Below are 21,166 nucleotides of genomic sequence, written 5' to 3'. Positions count from 1 at the left end.
GGAATAATAGTATTCCTTTGTTATTGCCATTATAAGATGTAGGCATTTTTTTTTTTTATAAATGAGCCTTCTCTTTTAAAAAAGGTTTTATCATGAAATTTTTCAAACACAAAAGGGGAAAGAATAACAGTATAATGCACAACATATCACTATTACTGAGATTCAACAGTTCTCAAGATTTTGCCAAGTTTGCTTCATTTATACCTTCTTTGTTAAAGCATTTCAAATCCAATAGAGATATTTCATTGAACTCTGTACAATCAGTATGCATTCTAGAAAATATGGATATGTTCTTCCCTACCCATAGTGCTAATTTCATACCTCACAAAACTGACCATAATTCTGTGATGTAACCTAATATCCAATCCATATTCAAGGTGCTTTGATTGTCCTTTCCAGAAAGGTCTTTGAACAGTTGGGCTGCTTAAATCAAGATTCACACAAGGTCCACACGTTACATTTGGTTGTTCTGTCCCCTAAGTCTTTAATCACCCTACCCATTTTTATCTCCTCCGTTGACTTGTAGAAATCAGTGCAGCTGTCCAATAAAAAGTACCTAACTTTGAATTATCTCTTTGCTCCCTGAGGGTGACATTTAACTTGTTCCTGTATCCCCTTTGTTTTCTTGTAAATGGACATTAGCAACAATGTTTTGAAAACTTGATGAACATGGGCATAGGGCAAGTTACAACTCCCTCTCTGCCACCTGCCAAAGTCATTTCTGTTCCAGTGGTAGGAGCGTGAAAGCCGCTGTCTCATTCAGATGCACATAGCCAACATCACTTTCAGTGCTTGGGTGCAGTAACTATGACCAATATCCTGCCACTGATGGGGAATTTTGAGAAAGCTTCTAGAGTTGATACTCTAAAAATGCTTCTTAAACACCTTGGTTATCATAACATTTCACCAGGAAATCTGTTTTGCACGTTTTCTTTATTGGGAAAGGGTGATATGACTGGACTTCAGGTCCCTCTGTATACGATTCACTTACTATCTTCCTTCCTGTTCCAGTAGACCCCATCCAGATTCCCATCTTCATTCTTTTTTTCGTAGTAGGTGCAGTGGTCTTTAATTTGTATTGTCCTTCAAACAGCGCTCCTTTAGCCCACCCTACACACCACCAATTCAACTTTCTTCCCAGAAACCTGCTAGCACCCAGTTGTCCTCTCAGTAAAGTCTAAACTCATTGGCTTACCGTTTAAGACCTTAATTCTAATCATAAGAGCTAGAAACCTACATGTTTATGGGACTTAAGCTTTTCATATATATACTTGCTCAATTATTTCATTCACACAGAGCTGTATTATAGAATCGGATGGGTTCAGTTCAACAAATATTAAGTAAGTATAATTGTTTAATTAATTGTGCCAGACACGGTGCTAAGTACATGGAATAAAGACAAGATGGAATCCTGTTCTTGAAATGTTACAGTTCCTTAGTGAAGAGAAAGTTTGAACGTATGTGCTAAGACAGGCCTGTGTGGTAGGAAGGTGAAGGGAGGAGGGGCGAGGAGAGACTTAGCAGGTGCCTTCATGCACCTGTCATGCTAGTCCCTCTGCCTGGCTTGCCCTTTCTTCTCTCTGCCCATCAGAATTCTACCTGTCCTTTAAGACCCGGGTCAAATGCCTTCTATTCCCTAGTATCTGGCTAATCAGTGGCCCAGAAAGGAGTTGAGGCCTCTGTCCTTCACGAGGCCTCTAGTACAGGGTTTTGTGAAAGGCAGACTCTCAGTACATAATTCTTTTTTAATGTTAATGCGAGTCTTGGGTTTGCAGTTAGGAAGAAAAGCAGGCTTCCTCACATGTCCACCTGTAGTATAGGGAGTTGCCCGTCTCAGGGAGGTGAGTGGAACCAGAGAAGAAGTGGAAGAGATAGGATCATCTGTAAAGCTTTCCTCCATAGAGAGGATAGATGATACAGTCTCACTGGTTCATATTAATTCAAAGGAAGGCAAGTGTTAGTTTTTTAAAAATTTTTGTATTTGAGTATAATTGACATGCAATGTTACATCAGTTTCAGGTATACAACATAGTGATTCAAGAAGCTTATACGTTATGCTCCCCACATGTGTAGCTCGTATCTACAGAATAGTTATCATACAAGTTATTACAGTACTATTGACTCTATTCCCTGTGCTGTGTCTTTTGTCCCTGTGATTTACTCATTCCACAGCTGGAAGCCTCTACTTTTCACTCCTCCTCATCATTTTGCCACCCTGGTACCCCTGTGGCGACTATCAGTTTGTTCTCTGTACTTATAGTTCTGATTCCGCTTTTTATTCATTTGTGGGTTTTTTTATTTTTTATTTTTTTAGATTCCATATGTGAGTGAAATCATATGAAGTTTATCTTCCTCAGTCTGATTTATTTCACTTAGCAGAATATCCTCTAGTCTATCCACTTTGTTGCAAATGGCATGGTCTCACCCTTTATGTGGCTATGCTATATTTCATTGTATAGAGAGAGAGAGAGAGAGATACTTTCTTGTCCATTTGTCTGTTGGTGGCTAAGTGTTAATTATTATTTGAGTTGTGCAAGTCTTGAATAAGTGATGTTTTATGACTTTTCAGTGTATATAGTTTTTTTTTGTTTGTTTGTTTGCATGTTATCTTTTTTATTTTTTTATTATTTTTATTTTTTTTAATTTTTTATTTTTTATAAACATATATTTTTATCCCCAGGGGTATAGGTCTGTGAATCACCAGGTTTACACACTTCACAGCACTCACCAAAGCACATACCCTCCCCAATGTCCATAATCCCACCCCCTTCTCCCAAACCCCCTCCCCCCAGCAACCCTCAGTTTGTTTTGTGAGATTAAGAGTCACTTATGGTTTGTCTCCCTCCCAATCCCATCTTGTTTCATTGATTCTTCTCCTACCCACTTAAGCCCCCATGTTGCATCACCACTTCCTCATATCAGGGAGATCATATGATAGTTGTCTTTCTCTGCTTTACTTATTTCGCTAAGCATGATATGCTCTAGTTCCATCCATGTTGTCGCAAATGGCAAGATTTCATTTCTTTTGATGGCTGCATAGTATTCCATTGTGTATATATACCACATCTTCTTTATAGTTTTTAAAGATTTTATTTATTTCTTTGAGAGAAGGAGAGAGAGTGAACATAAGCAGGCGGAGGGGCAGAGGCAGAGAGAGAAGCAGACTCCCCGCTGAGTAGGGAGCCAGATGCAGGGCTTGATCCCGGGACCCCGGGATCATGACCTGAGCTGAAGGCAGACGTTTAATCCACTGAGCCACCCAGGTTCCTCTTCAACGTATATTCCTATATAGTCATAGAATACTGGTGCAGCAAGGACAACCTGGCCTGCCTCTTTAAGAATAGCATATAAGGAAACTGAAGCCCAGTTGATACAAGTTCATCCGCCAAGTTCATGTGGAGCCAGACTTGGACTTTTGACTCCCCTTTCAGAGTTCTTCCTATGTTTTACCTAAAGAGCATTGACTTAGTTAAAGTTAATGAAGCATATCTATAGGCAAATGGAATTAAAAACAATGTTATTGACTGGATTAATTGGTTTTCTTTGTTTCCCCATTTATTTATTATCGGAGGCGTCAGGTTATAGTCCCAGACCAGCAGCTTTGGTATAACATGGGACTGGTTAAAAATGCAGTTTACAGAGCCCCACCCCAGACCCACTGAATCAGGTGGGGCCCACCTTTCTGGGAGAATCTGATGTGCAGAGGTTCTGATCACCACTGATTCACATTGTAAGTCAACATATCTTTCTCAAAGTTAACGTTAAAAAAAAGTGCAAAGCCTTGCCCAAGGGATCACAAAGTTTGACTCAGTGGGTTGCAAATTAGTGAGGTTTTGCAGCATAAAACAAGCCCGAAGAGGAAGAAATGGAAAGGAAAGAAGACGAGAGAAGGAGAGGCTGGCTAGGGAAGAGCACGGGAATGAGAGCCGCTCGGCAGCTCTGCTGGGGAGAAGGAAGCTGAAGTTCAGGATTATCCTGCCTCCAGCAGGTTATTCGATCTCCTTTTGGTGAGAAAGGACCTTGAAATGTCCATGAAACCTCATCTTCCTTTGCTCACAGATCTTGGCAGACATTCTTTCAGGCTCCGATGACAGTACCTACTTTGAAAATCGGGAAAGGTCCCTGTAATTGCATCTTAGCAGACGACAGACATTTATAAAAGAAATCACTGAAGTGTTACTGTCATTTCTCTAAGATAAAATACTAGAAGGCAAAGGAAGGGAGAAAAGAAGACGGCAGCCATGGGATACTTCTATTCTCTTTATTGAGCTCCTTCGCTCTCTCCCGGTATCCAGTCTTTGGGAGACCAGAGACAAAAATGTTTTGGAGAGGTCACAGACTGAACAGAAATTCAGTTGCTCCTTCTTTGAATAATAACCAGTTAAAGTTGATGTCATCAGTGTATCTAGGAAGGTGTGTCTAAGGTGTGTGTCCTAATCAGATTTCATGTATTTTATGGGTCTTCAATTCTTTTTTTTTTTTTAAAGATTACATTTATTTATTTGATGAGGGAGAGCACAGCAGGGTGAGCAGCAGAGGGAGAGGGAGAAGCAGGCTCCCCACTGAGCAGGGAGCCCGATGTGGAGCTCGATCCCAGGACCCTGGGATTGTGACCTGAGCCAAAAGGCAACCACCCAACCAACTGAGCCACTCAGGCATACCCTGGGCCTTTAATTCTTAACTCTTTTTTTGTACTCCTAGGCCTTTCCAAAGCCCTTCTCTAGGTTAAAAGATGCATTCAAGTTTAAGAGGGCCGACAACTTGGCAGGAGGGACTCCATGGCTGGCAGTTATGTTAGCCTTTCTAGAAAATCAGCAACTATCCTGATCTATAGGAAGGTCCCTTCTCCAAGTCACAACCTTTATATTTCATTTCATCATTCCTTAATGTCCCTAGACTGGCTCACACCCAGGCCAAAGTAAGGGAACCCACTTTATTCAGTCTTCACCATAGACATCTGGTTTGTTTTTAAATTCAGGGTCATTCGAGAAGGTCAGAATATATGCTATCAGAGAAATATGGAGTCAGATCCTGGGTCAACCACTCTGTGGCCTTAGGCAAGACACTTCATCTCTCTCAACCTACATGGTTTTATCTGTAAAAGTGAGATTGTTTGGCCTCTTAGGATTATTTCTGAGGGTTAAGACATCAATTATCCTGGATATATGTCTTGTGGACCCTGAAACTTGAAGGAACACAATTTGAGAACTACAGGACCAGGAGAACTAAGTGGTGGAAGAGAGAAGAATATTGTAGCAACAAAACTGGGAGGAACATTTCCCATTACCAGAATCATATAGATTCGTTAAGAAGAACTTAATGTGTCACTGATTATATTTTTCTTCCAAGGCAGAAAGCATTGCTGAGTGTTTTTACCTTGTATTCTCTTCTTGACTGATTTTGAAATATATAAAATTAGGCATCATCCATCTCTTTGTTAAGAAATATTTTTCTATTGCTCAAACTAATTGTTTCTTCTTATCCCAACATTTTCATTTCTTAATAATACTCTTCAGAGGAAAATAATTCTTCCTATCACATTTGGAAGATTTTTTTTTTCTTTTTATCCTAATTTATTTTGCGTGACTTTTAAAGTTTCTGGTCATTTGAGTATTTGCAGTACCTTTTAAAATGCTGTTTCTTAAGCACCCTCATAAATGCATTAGTGGACAATTTATTATAGTTCTATACACAGTGTGACATGTTCTCACAGTAGCTGCGTCATTCTTGGTTTGTTATGTTTTATGAAATGTTCCTGTAATGCCAGTAAACAAAATAAGTCTTACGGGAAAAGAGAGATTTGGGGTGAACATCAGGTCCTAAAGAAGGATCCCAGCACTTGGGTACTAATGGGATTTGCCCTCAGAACCTACAAAAGGAAAGAGTCCCTTAGAACTGGCAGCAAGAATAATGTATATCCAACTGTGAACAAAGAACTCTAATCAATTTTCTCCTGTGTTGAAAGATAGGTTGCATTGATCTCTAGGAAATAAAGTTGTTTAAATGACCTCCATTTCTAAGAAGGGTGGCTATGCTGAACAGTTACCACCATATAGTCTCAGGGGCACTTTAAAAGAAAATGAAGCCTTTTTTTTTTTTTTTTTTTTTTTTTTAAATTTCAAATGCTTAGAGTCTGATTCTAGTTTTGGGAACGTCAGAAACAGCATCGAGTGTTTTGAACAACTGGCTCTGTGCTTGTCCATCTTTATAAGCTGGAGAAGAGCAGACAAAGATGGCGCTCTTTCCTGAGTCACATGCTTTGTGGAGGCAAGCAGAGGAGCTGTGTGGCAGATGGGCATTGTGTTCATGCCCTTTGCAGCCTGGTTGACATACTCATTCCCAACCAGAACTGACACAGAAATGGGCGGGCCAAAGTGATGGGTTGGAAAAGCAGATCCTGCCCAAGCCAAATGTTGTTCGGGTTTTCTTAGATACCAAGATGGTGCACAGCTTTCATTCTTCTCCACAGCAGTTCCAAACTAAAACATTTGAACATTTGTCTTTCCCTTCACTCAGTTTAATTTTGTTTTTTTTTTCTTTTAGAGCATATTGTGATCTGTGTACACGTGTGTGTGCATGTCCAGACGCGCACGCACGTGTGTGTGTACACAAAATTGTTGATTGCATGGCCCTGCCTCAGCAAACCATAAACTCCATGAGGGTAGGAACCATCTGTTCTATTCACTGCCACATTCCCAGTACCTGGAACAGTTCGCAAAACCTAAGTACTCCTTAAATAGATATTGGTTGGAATGAATGAATGAATGGATGAATGAATGATAGCCTGTAATGAGTGATGGTATTAACTTCACTGAAAATCTGACTGAGAAAACCAGTTGTTTTCCTGTAACAAATAGTGCCCCTTTTAGCCTCTGGGATGTTCACATGAGGAAACTCATTATGACATTAACTTTCCTTTTGGTGACATAATACAAACGTAGGTGAATATGATTTGTGGGGTCTTTGTCTTGGTGTTGCAGTTAGGAAGTCAGTAATTCTTGGAAATGTTGGTAATTCAAGGGGAGTATACTGAAGACCTTAGCCAGCTAGAAGCAGCCAGACCAAAGGGCAAGTTATGAGGCAATGACACTGGGGGAAAAATAGTTACATTGGAAAGATCATCGCTTGCAGTCAGAAATAGATCTAATAAAGAGGTAATGAATGGGCCACAAAAGCCAAAAAGAGACTTCTTACAGATTAAGGAATGGAGCCTGTTCACTATAAGAAATAGAGACCGCAGCCTCTGGAGCCTTTCAGCAGAACCAAATAGAAGCAGATTTGGAATAAAATAATAACATCAACAAAACCCATTTAGGATACAAGAACGCAATGGAGAAAAATTCAAACATGTTAAATCCAAGATAAAAATGTAAATGAGAAAATCTAAAAAGAAAGCAAATTTCCAAAAGATTCAAGAAGTTGGGTCCTGGTTAATAGCTGAACGTGGTACTCTTTTTCAGGACCCCCATCTCAGCTCCCCACCCACCAGAATCCCGGTGTGGGTGACTTCCTAGGGCCATTGAGCTGATGTGAGCAGATGGGAAGATGAGCTGAGAAGAAAAGGAGAGAAGATAAAAACAGATGGAGATGAAGCTCAAAAATGTATGCCGTGCAGGAAATTTAAATAACAGTTTTCAATCTAGCAAATTAAATTGCTCCTTCAACATACATTTTTAGGTGGGGAAGATGAGGTAACAGTGACCTGTCAGGACCCTTTGATGAGCAGGGATCCCTATTTCCAGAGGCCCCACCATGGGGATGGCTGGGGTGGCCCGGACCCCACCAGGTTGGGGAGGGAATCCTGACCTCGACCATGAAGGATGCGCAGACTTGCTTGCCCGGCTGGACAGAAAGCAGTGGAAACACTATGGGTGGGGAAGAATCCATTCAAACAGGAGCCACCTGCACTGGCAGAGCTGGAAAGGGGCTGAAGTGTGGCTGTTGCTGAATTGGTGCCGGGTCTGTTTCCATCAAAAATAAGTTCCAGTTACAAATCAGACCTGTGAGGAAAGAGATGTAATTCTTCAGAGCTAGATTCTTCAGCTTAATTCTGAATTCTTTATACACCCAAACCTTTTTTGTAGGATTTTCTTTTGGGAATCTACATCACTCTTTTCCCCACCTTATCTGATTGAGGACTATATATCAAACATCCTGTAGTCTTTCCCTGGGAGTTAGGGTCCTCGTCATGAACCTTAGTTGTGACAACATGCAGGATGGACCCGTCACTGCCCCCACACCTGTTGGAGTGTCTGATGCTGTGGCCCAGTGCCAAATGGCTTTTTATGCAAATTCATTTTTAAATTTGGGAGGCTTTTTAGCATAGTGCCATTTTTTCCCCTTTTGCTCTTAGAGTTTGCACCCATAGATATTGCCCCTTTCTCTTGTAATTTTCTGTTTCCAGACTCTCATGAACTTAAAAACTAGACCATTGATCCTACTTGTGGGCAGATTCAGAGCAATCAAGTGCAGAAGGAAAGGCTAACGAAGTTTTTCTCATAATGATGTTCTAGTGTTTGGACTGGTCTGAACTTTGGGACTACCAGAGAACATGGGCTTCCTGGTTCTCAACTATATTGTCATCGGATAACGGGGTTACTGAAAGGTGCCAGGTCCTATGTTTACTTTTGAAAATCATTCTGACAAAAGATGAGAGTTTGTTATGACTTAATTAGGGTAGGACAAAGCAGAGTTATTAAAACAGAGCAGATCCTGTTCAAGGACACTCACCCCTGAAATGTGACTGCATCTCTGTCTGCCCAGGGGATGTGTTTGGAGCAGGAGTGGTGGGCTTGAATTTCTTGCAGCGCTAGCATGGGGCTCTGCCGGGCTAGGCTAGTTCCAGCTCACTAAGGCTGTACAGACTTTTGTACTCAGAAGGATGTCTGGCTTTGAAGTACAGGGGACTAAGGGTCTTTTTGTTTGTTTATTTGCTTTCTTATAGCAGTGACTTGGTACTTTGGCCGTTTAAATGGAATATTCATCTGAGAGAGATTTTAGTACCTACATTTCGACTCTGGTTCAAAATGCAACGTTGCAGGCGGACTGCCAGAGGTCACTCTTACAAAAAGTCCTCTCACTGTGGTTAGGAATTTTGGGGCTCCAGAGTCTTATAATTATGGATCTGATTTTGCAATTATATATTACATCAATTGGATTCATTCCATCTTCTAGAAATGGGTTAAATCCTATGGAAAACTAAAGATAATGAAAGATTGCCCTTCACTTAGATTTTCTCAGTTTATATTTCCGGTTTCCAGGTCTATGGCACAACACTCTTGATAACAAGAGGAAGATGTCTCAGGGGGACCTTATGTCCCTCTATAAGTTGGCCTTGGGAGCCTTCCTACTTCCAAAAGACCCCTGCACTGAGAGGGAAGCAGGCAAAGCAGAGGGGTGAGCAGCAGTTCATAGACATCACCTGATTTTGAATATGTCCAATTAGAATAAGTCGTGCCTTTTAGGGAGCCACTTGGAGTGCCATTTTACTAATGACTCGTGATTGCAAATACCGCACCCTCTTCCTTTAAAGATTCTAACTACGGATTCTTCTCTGAGAGCTCCCTCTCTATGAATCACTTCAAGATGTACAGAAATAAAGTAAGCTGTCATTTTAGATAGTTATTTAAGGAGATCTATTGCGTGTCATCTATGCCAAGAATTCTGTACTAGACCAGGAGGTAACAGTCTTGTTGGGAAACTTTCAGGGGATACAAAGCAGAATGTATGGTTTGGTTACAGGGCCACTGCTGGAACGGACGATGGGACCAGCTGATAATCACATCACTTGACTGCTGTCTTCAGCGTCTGTCTTCAGTAATGTGGGATGTACCACGTCAAAGAGCATGACTTAAATGTTTAAATACTGTAATACACCCTTACCAGTGAGGAGTGGCCTGTCGGAGGTAGGATTTGTGGAGATGGCTTTAGACACGGTTCTGAAAGGACAGGAGAATTAGGTGAGCAGAGAGGATGAAAAAGAGGCACAGGGGAGAACAGTGTGCTCACGGGCCAGTCAGGGCACCAATGAGACTCAGGTGCCAGGGGGAGACAACCTATGGAGGGCTGTCAAAAGCAGGCCATGCGTCTGAGGCTGGATGATAATTAAGAGCCATTGAAAATCTTGAGCAAAAAAGTGTTATGATTATAACCATGGGGAAGAAAGTAAAATGAATGAAAGGAAGTCATCAAAGGGACTGCTTTAATCAGCAAGCCTTAAGTCTCCAAGGGCCTGGACTAGGATGGAGCTTCTAAGAATATACTATACCTAGGACATACTTTATTTTTATAACTTGAGAGACCATAAAATTTAGCGGTAGGTGAGGTATAAGAAGACCCTTCAGCTGTAAGGGACCCCTCGCCGGTATGGCAGGTTAAATGGAACAGAGAGGAAGGGACGTAGGGAAAGACAAGGAAAGAGAAGGGAGAACCTATACCCTAACATGAGGACAGGTTTATCATTCAAGAAAATAAATACAGTTTTTGCTGGGCTTCCTCAGAATTTCACTTGGGATAGAAAGAAGGGAGGAGAAGCCTTGAATTTATTTGTCATTTTGAGAAAAGTGTTCGGCTTTCCTGGATCTAGGACTTTTTTCTCTTTCATTTTTCCTTATTTTATAACCTTTCCTTGTTTTAGAATCACCATCCTCTTGATATCCACACCAGTACCCAAACTAGAGATTCACTTTTTTCTTCACTTTCTTCCTTAACCTCTGTACCCAGTCATCTAGAACTAGTTAGTCTTCCTTTAAAAAAAAAAAAAAAATGTCTACTTTATCATCATCCTGCCCTTAGCACTTCTAATGCCTCTGTCTTAACCACATTTAGCTCTTACCATTTCTTTCATTGACTGTCATACCCGACCACCTCACAAGTACGTCGGTGGAAGGAGGTGGTCCGTGTTAGAGTTTGACATGCCAAAGTGTAGTATAGAGGGCAGAGATGTGAAATTTTCATATATGAATAAAAATTATTTTCTCTCTCAAGATAGTTGACTCCTTTGCATTCTGAAAGGAGGCCACTTCCTGGGGACTCTGTCAGCTGCCTCTATTCAAGATCTAATCCACATAGGGAATCTGCACATTTCATGAGGGATGAGGAAAGGCATCCCAACTTGAACCAAAGGGTGGCACAGTGAAAAGTTAAATCTACACCTTGAATGGCATAGATGGGGCACTGCCTGAGCTTTTTATCTTCCAAGAGGCACATCTCTTTCAGGGGCTAGAGCCAGCTGGGTTTCTGAAACTTCTGGGTTCATGGAAACGTCTGGAAGCCACCACCCCCAGAGTCTTTTCCATTATTAGAATAGAGCATGGAGAGCTCCTGGCCATTAGGAAAACCATAACAAGAAATCACTTTTTTCCCCCTACATATATTTTCTTAGTCCTTTTTTCCCCGGGACATAAAAAAGAAGCAAAAAACATCTTAAATGTTGTAGGATTTCTCAGCTCTATTGCATGCTTACAAGGTAATTTACCTAAAGTAATGTGGTAAACAGAAGTACTTTGAGATTATCAAATATGGCATAATGCCAACTTAATGTAATCAACACACATAAATCTTGACACCGTTCCTAAAGAATAAGGCCAAGTTATGACATAAAGTGCAACATTATTGATACGATTTGTATCCTTGTGTTTATGTTTTAAAACAGCCAATCTGGGTATTTATGATGTGATTTGCAGCCAGTAAGAGCATCTGTTATATTTTCCAGCTTCTCCAGTTGGCAACGGTTACATCAAGCCTCCAGTCCCACCTGTTTCTGGCACGCAGAGAGAGAAAGGGCCGCCAACCATGTTACCCATCAACGTGGACCCAGACAGCAAACCAGGAGAATATGTCCTCAAGAGTTTATTTGTCAACTTCACCACTCAGGCTGAGCGGAAGATTCGCATCATCATGGCAGAACCTCTGGTGAGTATGGGCCATGACACCCTTTTAAATTCATCTTGACACTAAATATAGTAGATTTTACAGCTCCAAGAAAAGATGGATTTCCCAAGGTGTTTTTGATACCGTAGGTAATTTTTTAAAAGGTTAGAATTAAGTTTCCTGATTTAAGAAAAAAATGAGAGTCAAGGACTTCAGAACAATCTTTGGCAAATACATTTAAGTACCATGCTTCGCTACTACATTTAAGACTAATAAGCGTAATTTAACAATAGGTGTGAATCCTGGAAAAATTGTGTTTAGGGTCTCTGCTATATACATATACTTTTCGTCAAAATCTTTGGTCTGTTTTTAAAGTAAAGGAGAAAAAATCATTCTTCAGGTGGCTGCCTGGACTCCCAGTTTGAGAACATGTGGTCTTGGTGATCTGTTGTTTGAGGAAGTTATTTGGTGAGTCATTCAGAAACACCTCTTTGTTTTCTGAAAATTGGAGGACAGGAAATTCTCAGCTCACTTACCTTTAGGTCCTTTATTAGACAGATAATGTCCTTGGACGTCAGTATCTTTCTTTGCAGACGATTCTGCTACAAAATGAGGCATGTGTTTAGCCTTAAGTGAATTGCTCTAACAAGGGCTCTACAGAGTCCTGAATCTCAAAAGGACAGTCAGGAAGAAAAGTCCAGTTGGTAGATTCAGATTACTTGTTTTCTGACCTTCGCGGGACACACACAATAAGAGAAAAGGAAAGGAATTCAGAATGACACAGTTTTTTCTATGAAGTTCGGCTTTGTACCTCCTGAGAGAATACCGGGACATGAGAAGATGATGTGAGGTTGGCTTTATGGCATCAAGGCTTAAAATAATTAAATATAATATTATTGAACCCACTATATAAGGTTTTTTAAAAAAAAATACCTAACGGATGATGCTCAACATTGTTAAAAATAACCTTTGTGGGGCACCTGGGTGGCTCAGCTGGTTAAGCATCCAACTCTTGGTTTCAGCTCAGGTCATGATCTCAGGGTCATGAGATCGGGGCCCCACATTAGACTCTGTGCTCAGCATGGAGTCTGCTTGAGATTCTCTTTCTTTGTCTCCTCCTAGCTGTCCCCGCTCTTCCTCTCTTAAGAAAAAGGAGATGGGGGGAATGACCTGTGTAAGAATCACATTTAAGGTTTAGGAGTCAAAATTCAAGAATATTTGTTAAATATGTGGTTGCCTGAAAGTTACAAATTTTGCATTTTATTTTTTATTTAGAGGGATGCCTGGGTGGCTTAGTTGGTTAAGCACATGCCTTCAGCTCAGGTCATGATCCCGGAGTCCTGGGATGGAGTCCCGCATCAGGCTCCCTACTCAGTGGGGAGTCTGCTTCTCCCTCTGCCTGTTGCTCCTCCTGCTTATGTGTTCCCCCCGTCTCTCTCTCTGGCAAATCAATCATTCAATCAAGTTTTCATTAAATCAATGGAGGTTATCTTCACGAATTCTAACTTCCTGTTTTTAGAATGTTTCTTGGTTTTATAGTTTTAACCCTTTAAATTAAAGCTTAGTGCAGTACCTTTTCCTCATTCACTCATTTTTAAAAAATTTTCTGCTACTCTTAGTGCTAATAATAATAGCTAATATTCCTCAAGTAATTACTCTCTGCCAGTCTCTGGGCTTAATTTATTTTATCCTTTAATCTTCATAGTGACTTTAGGTAGGTAGTATTTACAACCTCATTTAAAGACAGGAAATGTTGGCACAGAGAGGGCAAAGTAATTACCCAAGTTCTCACAGTGCTGACTTGACCTCAGGATGGATGCCTTCAGAGCCCACCTCTGAACCTTCTACATTCTGTAGCCAGTCTTTACATGGTCATTCTCGTGTGCAAATACTTTCTTTAATGTCTTAAAACAAACCAACACAGGACTATCCTGTAACTTGAATCAACCAAAAAATCCAGTACCCAAGTTCTCATTGCCCAAAACTGTACTGATCTTTGGAACCCTCCAAGTACCTCGAGAGATGCTGAGACTGTGCAGCCTGCCTCTCCTGGTGGAGGGTGAGAAGCTACCTTGCTCCAGAGGTCATGGGGGAGTTTAAGGCACAGAGAGTGGGAAGTAACAAAGAAGAGTCCTTTTACTCCTAACAGTGGCAGATCAGGGCTCTCTGAAATTGTCATGGTGAATTGTGCTAAGGAACAGGAAAGTTGTATAAAAGTTGAAAGAGATGCTAAAAAGGCTAGGCCCTGACACCTTTTGAGCCACCCCTCTTTCTAAAATAATAGTTTATATGTCATTATTTGAGAATTTATGATGTAAATATTGCGGTTAACTTTTGGGTTTAACTCAAAAATTGGGGGTTAACTTTCTTGTCTTTACTAGTTTGGAATTTATATGTATAGCATTTTCTTCTTGGAGTAAACATTATATCTGAATAGCTAATATATGCCACAGCATTCTTTTAATTAGAAGAAGGCATTTTTGTTCCTTTCAGGGAGATAACTTTTAAGTCCCCACAAGAAAAGTGGAGATGAAAAAGCATTAAGTCATGTTCCGTCAGCAAATCTTCATGGTGCGCCGAGGGTGAGAATCCACTAGAGGCTGAGGGCCAAGTAGATGAACATTATGTTTTTAGCTCAAGAAGTATATCAATCAATTTTTAGTATTGTTGCTTTTTATAAAAAGGGACTATTTATTCCCCCTTGTATTTTTTGGCAGACATGCAAGCTTCCGTGCCATATCCATTTCTGGTCTGCTGGAAAATGCTTAGTAATTTTTGTCCTTGTAGTTGCTTACTTAAGGGACAATAAATATGAGTAGATTCTGTGGCTTGCTACTGGATTCAAAAAAGGTTAATGTGCATTTGACATTTTATTCTGTAGCCATAGCAAGAGTATTATTTTTGATGTAGGTATAGTATGGTTAAAGTGAATTTCAATAAATGGCCCTACTGTTTCTCTTGCTGAGTTATGTCAAAGACAGTGAATCCTTTAAAAGCCTGCATTTATGTATGTTTGTATCAAATCACAAAATTTATTCTTTTATCTTTGTAATTAAAACATGTATGGGAGTAGTAAGGGTAATTTTCAAAAAGTCAGAAGTACAGATTTATCACTTGTGGTGATACTCAGGAATCTATACTTTTTAGTTCACTTTCAGAAGACTACATTCTTCAAAATTCCACATCAGGTAGACTGTGTGGGATAAGTTACACAAAATATTAAAGTTGTATTTATGAATTCCCAGTACCCAAATAGCTAACTTTAATGATTTAAAAAGAACAAGAAATAAAGATGTTCTACCAAAATTAAATTTTATATATATTTTTTTCTTTGTAAACATCTTTCACTGGGTTAACAATATTGTTCTTTTTGCTCAAAAGATGCTCAGATATTTGTTAATATTTACAGATGAATCAGTAATGTTATTCTACTTTTATTGCTTCATGGGCTTAGCTGATAGCATTTGCTCTTATCTACTCTTACCATTATTTCACCTTTCCCAAGAAAAGTGTTTTAAACAAGCTAAATTGGGTCATCTGTGGCTTCTTTTTTTATATTTTTATTTCATATAAGAAAAAATACAGAAAATAATACAATGGATGCTCATGCCTTTTGCCTCCTACTCTTTCCCTCTGTTTAAATTTTCTTCTTCCCAAAATACGTTTTTGGTAGTTCTTTTAAGTAAGAGTGAGTGGGTGGTAAACTACTTGGTCTTGTTTATCTATCTTGTTTATCTTCTTTCTCCCTCAGCTGTCAATGATAGTTCAGCTGGGAATAGAGTTCTAATTTGACATTTATTCCCCCCCACCCAGACTACTGGTGATATACTTCACTATGTTCCCACTATCATTCCTGTGGTAAAGTCTCTGGCTGATTTATTGTCTCTGGATAATTGACTTTGTTTCCTGTTTGCTTTTATGGTTTTTCTCTTTGTCTATAGTGTTCTTCAGTTTCACTACACTCTGGATGTAGAGTTATTTTCTTTCTTAATCCTTTTTTTTTTTTCCTCACCACAGCACATGTCCTCCTCAATGTCCATCACCCAGCCACCCCATCCCTCCCATGCCCCTCCCCTCAAGCAACCCTCAGTTTGTTTCCTGAGATTAAGAGTCTCTTATGATTTGTCTCCCTCTGGTTTCATCTTGTTTCATTTTTCCCTCCCATCCCCTTTGATCTTCTGTTTTCTTTCTCAAATTCCTCATATCAGTGAGATTGTATGATAATTGTCTTTCTCTGATTGACTTATTTTGCTTAGCATAGTGCCCTCTAGTTCCATCCACATCATTCCAAATGACAAGACTTAGGCTTTTTGATGGCTGCATAGTATTTATTCCATTGTGTGTGTGTGAGTGTGTGTGTGTGTGTGTGTGTGTGTGTGTAGTTATTTTAATTTTCTTTTTTTGAGACTCCCATGTTTCTTGAATTAAGGGTTCATATCTTTCATCAATTCTGGAAAATTAGCCATTAATTTCTTGAATATTGCCATTCCTCCACTTTCCCTCTTTTCCTTTCCTGGTGTTCCTATTAGATGTATTTTAGACCGTATGCTCTATTTCATATCCTTTTTTACCCTTCTTTTATTATATCTGCTTCTTGTATTTTGCTACTGCATTCGGAGTAATTTTCTCAGGTCCAACCTCAATTAACACTCTCTTTGGCCTAGTCTAATCTCTTGTATAACTTGCCCATTTAGAATTATAATTTCGGTGACTCTATTTTTCATTTCTGGAAGTGTTGTTGGTTCTCTTTTAAAATCTAGTTAGAGAGTTAAGCATCTGCCTTTCACTCAGGTCATGGCTCCAGAGTCTCTAGATCCAGCCCTGCAACAGGCTCCCTGCTCAGCAGAGAGTCTGCTTCTCCCTCTCCCTCTGCTCATGCTTTCTCTCTCTCTCTCTCACTCTCAAATAAATAAATAAAATATTTTTTAAAAAATTAAAAAAAATCTTGTTAGGTTTAGTGTGTTCCTTTCTTGAGTTTATGATTTCTATTTTATGTCTCAGATCACCATAAACATACATTTCTTATGTCCTCTTTTGGATTACCTCTAGAGTAATCACTATCTGGGGCCAAATATTATGTTGACTTGGGAATTTATGCACCTAGAAGATGATACAAGTAAACCCCAAATTCATCTAAGACTTGGGACTATGATTTCAAATTTTCAGGGAAGATGTTGTTGCTGTTTTTACTCAGAACCCAGGCAGGGACCGTTGGAATATGTTTTTATTTTCCTGTGCCAGTGGATAGATTTTTTGCCATGCTTTGTTTCATTTTTAGCACCAGAATTTCTGTAAGTGCCTTATTTCCAGTGTCCCACCTCTCAAGGCCCACAGCTTTGTTTCCTGTCCCCAAGTGAGCAACAAAAAAAGCCTCTAAGGCAATGAGACCAATAGTCCTCTCTCCATGCAGCCACTATGTCACCTCATGTCTTCTTCCTTTTCATTTCCCTTTTCCTTTCCAGCGAACTTATTTCTGCATTAAAAAAGTAATAATAATCTTACATTTCATTCAATATTATGAAGTGTTTGTAGCACATGGGATTTTACATTACCTTAGTCTATTTTCCAGCCAGTCTTCTGCAAAATTTTTGGTTTGCTTCCCATGCAGATAAAGCCAGGGTGGGCCTTTGCACTGTGAGGCTCGTGTGCAAGCAGAAGTTCCCATGGCAAGGTGGAGTGGCCTCAAAGTGCATAAAGGAAGAATGAGGGGATTCTTACCAATTCCTCTCTGATGCTGTCTAATGGATCTTCCCTAAATACAACCCCGTCCCCTTCGTTTCCTTCTTCAAAACCTTCATTTTTCCTTTCATGCCTTGATGTGACTACAGTCTGTCTTACTTCCCCCCTGCACCTTTACCAACCCATGTTTCAATATGTGCTTGCCTGCCACTGTGCATTTCTGCATGCTGTCTCCTTCCTGGATGGCCGCTTACCTCTTCCTCCTGCCTGCTTTTTAGCCTATGTTTCAAGGTCCCACTCAAGTACCTCATCATCTGAAAAGGTTTGCTTGATTTCTTCCCTGCTGACTCCATACAGCTATGTAGATGTGAATATTCACACCTCTTAAATCTCTATCTGAAGCGTTGTGTCATTCTCTCAAGCAAACAGTACCATGTTTATTGAACTAGAGTATTAGAATAGGCTAGAATAGAAAATTCCAGACGAGGGATGTCTGGGTGGCTCAGTCAGTTAAGTGTCTGCCTTCAGCTTGGGTCATGATCCCACGGTTGGGATCAAGCCCTGCATCAGTCTCCCTGCTCAGTGGGGAGCCTGGTTCTCCTTCTCCCTTTGCTGCTTCCTCTGCCTGTGTGCAAACTCTCTCTCTGTGTCAAATAAATAAATAAATAAATAAAAATCTTAACCAAAAAAAAAATCAGAGTACATTATAGGTTTGTTTTTTTTTAAAGATTTTATTTATTTATTTGACAGACAGAGAACACAAGCAGGCAGAGAGGCAGGCAGAGAGGCAGGCAGAGAGAGAGAGAGAGAGAAGCAGGCTCTGCACTGAGCAGAGAGCCCGATGCGGGCCTCGATCCCAGGACCCTGGGATCATGACCCGAGCCGAATGCAGAGGCTTTAACCCACTGAGCCACCCAGGCGCCCCTATATTATAGGTTTTAAGGGTAAATAATGCTTTTTAAAACTTTGAGTCGTGTGTATATATATCAGACCGTAGTGTAAAATACACATTTTCTTGGCAGGTTGATGGGAAATACATATTTTTTAAAGTTGGAGAAACACTATACCAGTCAGTAAGTTCCTTAGAGGCAATAACTATGTCTGATTCATCTTTCACACACACACACACACACACACACACACACACACACACACCCCAGGTCCCCCTGTCTAGGACTCTGCTTTATATACTATAAACAGTAAATAGTTTTTGAGTAAATCAATGAGTGGCTTTATGATAAATGTGTGAATAGAGAGATGGATGAATAGATGAAACAATATAGTAGCTTAAAAGAAATGTGTTTATAGGAAACTGCTTCTGAGGGTCGTCTTGCCAACCTCTAAACTGGTAACAATGGACTTTGTTTTGTCCTTTGTACTCCTCAGCAGATGATGCCTTGTATCTGCTGTGTATAAGAGATACTGATTCTCAGCCTTCTGTCTTGGGGCATCTAAGGATACCTCATTATTCATTGATACGGTCACCTTCTCCCTTCTTCACCTTAGCAATATGTGCAGAGGAGAGTCAGGTTGTCTCCTAGCAGTTGGATACAGTCTCAGAATGTGCGTTCCCATTATCTATGAGTCTCTCCATTTATATGGCATCTGTCACTGCAGTCACAGGCAATTACCTTCTCAATAACCTCTTTCAAAAACAAGACTCTTCAGCTCTACAAAATCAAGAGCACCCATAATCTTGACTTTGTAGATTTAACGGACAAGAATGGATAAAGGTAAGAACCAAACAACTTTACATTCAATCTAATCTCAATTTGAATCCTGATTCAACCTCTTCAGTGTCCTGTGGCCTTGAACCAGCCAGTCAGTTTCCCTTTTCTCTTATTTGCTAAATTGGAGTAGCAGAACCTAACACACAGAGCAGTTGAGAGGGTTAAAGGTAATGTGTGGAGCTTCTGATATAATCCTTAGGACCTACTAAGTGCTCAGTCATGGTCGTCATCATCGTCGTCACTCAAGAATTAGTATCAACTAACCAAATCTGGTGTACTTCTTTGGAAGTCTGCCTGGTGCTTCCTCTCTTTGTGCTTGTTCAAAGGGAATGGAGACTTGAGTGGCGCAGTTGGATGCCTGCCATTGGCCATTCACTGTTCCTGTCAGATGGTTGTTCTGAACTCTACATGGCTGTGAGAGAGACCCTGCCAAAGTTGGTTTAGGCAGACCTGGTCTGGATCATGTAGGGACTTGTGCGCTGGGAGGTGACAGAAGCAAGCAAATGAAAGTACACAAGAGAAGCCAGCACCTCCACCATCTCACTGTATCTGTATCACCAGCAAAATACTTGAGGCTTACCATGTATATACTGTGAAAACCTAGAAAGTGAAATCAGGGATTTGAATTGAGTCCACACGGAATGGTTTTCAAAAGCTTTCCAAGAAGAAATGTCCTGGGTTCTTGAGGGTAGGGGTCTCTGAAACAAGTGGGAACATCATCACGCCGGGCCACTCTGGGAAGCCAGTGGCCCAAAACATGAAAGGCTATATTATTCAATGAAATAGAGCAAGTTCAGAAAATTTCAAGAATTTTCTTTTTCTCATTCATGTGTTTACATTTATTGAAAACTTCAGAGGGAGAAATACCTGATTTTCTTAAAGTGAGTCATCAATTCAAACCAATGTTCCATTTTCACCTATTTTATTGAGATATAATGACACACACACACACACACATGCACACACATAAATATATGGTATAATGTAACATTATGCTAGTTTTAGGTGAATTCATTTTAGGCAGATTAGTGTTAGTTTTAGGTATTAACATGACATATACATATGTCATGTTACATGTATACATTACATATATTAACATGTATATGTATACATATATATTCATATACATATATATGAATATATATTGCAAAATGATTACACAATAAATATAGTAACATCCATCACTACACAGTTAAAAAAATATTTTTTCTTATGTTGAGAACTTTTAAGATGTACATTCTTGGCAACTTTCAGATATACCATAGTGTTGTCGCTTGAGTTGCCACACTGTACATTAAGTCCCCAGGACTTATTTGCATTATAACTGGAAGTTATAACTTCCAAGAATTTTCAACCACACTCCTGAGGCTGCCTCTTTTGTCTGCCCTCCTTCCTCTAATTTGGCCAGCAAACAAGGAACTTGATTTTACTAGCCTGTGCTTCTAACAAAGCATCTAAATGTGACCCATCATTGTTTTCTTGCCTATCAAATGTTGATGACCAGGCACAAATTTAGGTCTAAAATATATAATAAATACAAGCATGAATTCTCTGCATCTCTGGGTGTATTAGGTCCCATCTTGGCAAATCTGCCCTGGTTTAAGCTTCCAGTATCCTTGCAAGGAACTGCAGGAGAAACCAAATCAGTTATTGGACCAGAGGTTTCCTCTAGATCTGTAGTCTGTCAACATAAAAGGTCAACAAGAAGAACAAGAAATTCTGATTTGCCTAAGACTTATTCAGTATGCAAGTGATTTGTTCTCTACTTTGATTGAAACCTGGAAAAGGAAAAGATCCGCATACAACTTCAAAAGGAGAAAACACACTTGACTTTCATCTTGTCTTCTGGCAGAACCTGTGACTGAGCAAGAGGGCGGTGCTTGCCT

General features: G+C 40.0%; 1 protein-coding gene across 9 annotated transcripts in view; it reads left to right on the top strand.

The window, feature by feature from the left end:
• FRY (FRY microtubule binding protein) overlaps window positions 1–21,166 on the top strand; it is a 335,554-nt gene that overhangs the window by 112,025 nt on the left and 202,363 nt on the right. For 7 of the 9 annotated variants that reach the window (XM_032314833.1, XM_032314834.1, XM_032314832.1 and 4 more), the window contains one exon: window positions 11,714–11,913. In XM_032314833.1, the coding sequence (XP_032170724.1) occupies window positions 11,714–11,913 (200 nt within the window). Of the gene's footprint in view, window positions 1–11,713; window positions 11,914–21,132; window positions 21,138–21,166 lie in introns of those variants that run through there. The other 2 variants (XM_032314841.1, XM_032314840.1) reach the window with 2 other exon arrangements.

The sequence above is a fragment of the Mustela erminea genome, chromosome 15 (genome assembly GCF_009829155.1).
Source record: "Mustela erminea isolate mMusErm1 chromosome 15, mMusErm1.Pri, whole genome shotgun sequence".
NCBI classification, from domain to species: Eukaryota; Metazoa; Chordata; class Mammalia; order Carnivora; family Mustelidae; genus Mustela; species Mustela erminea.
This window is presented reverse-complemented; position numbering and strand designations above follow the sequence as displayed.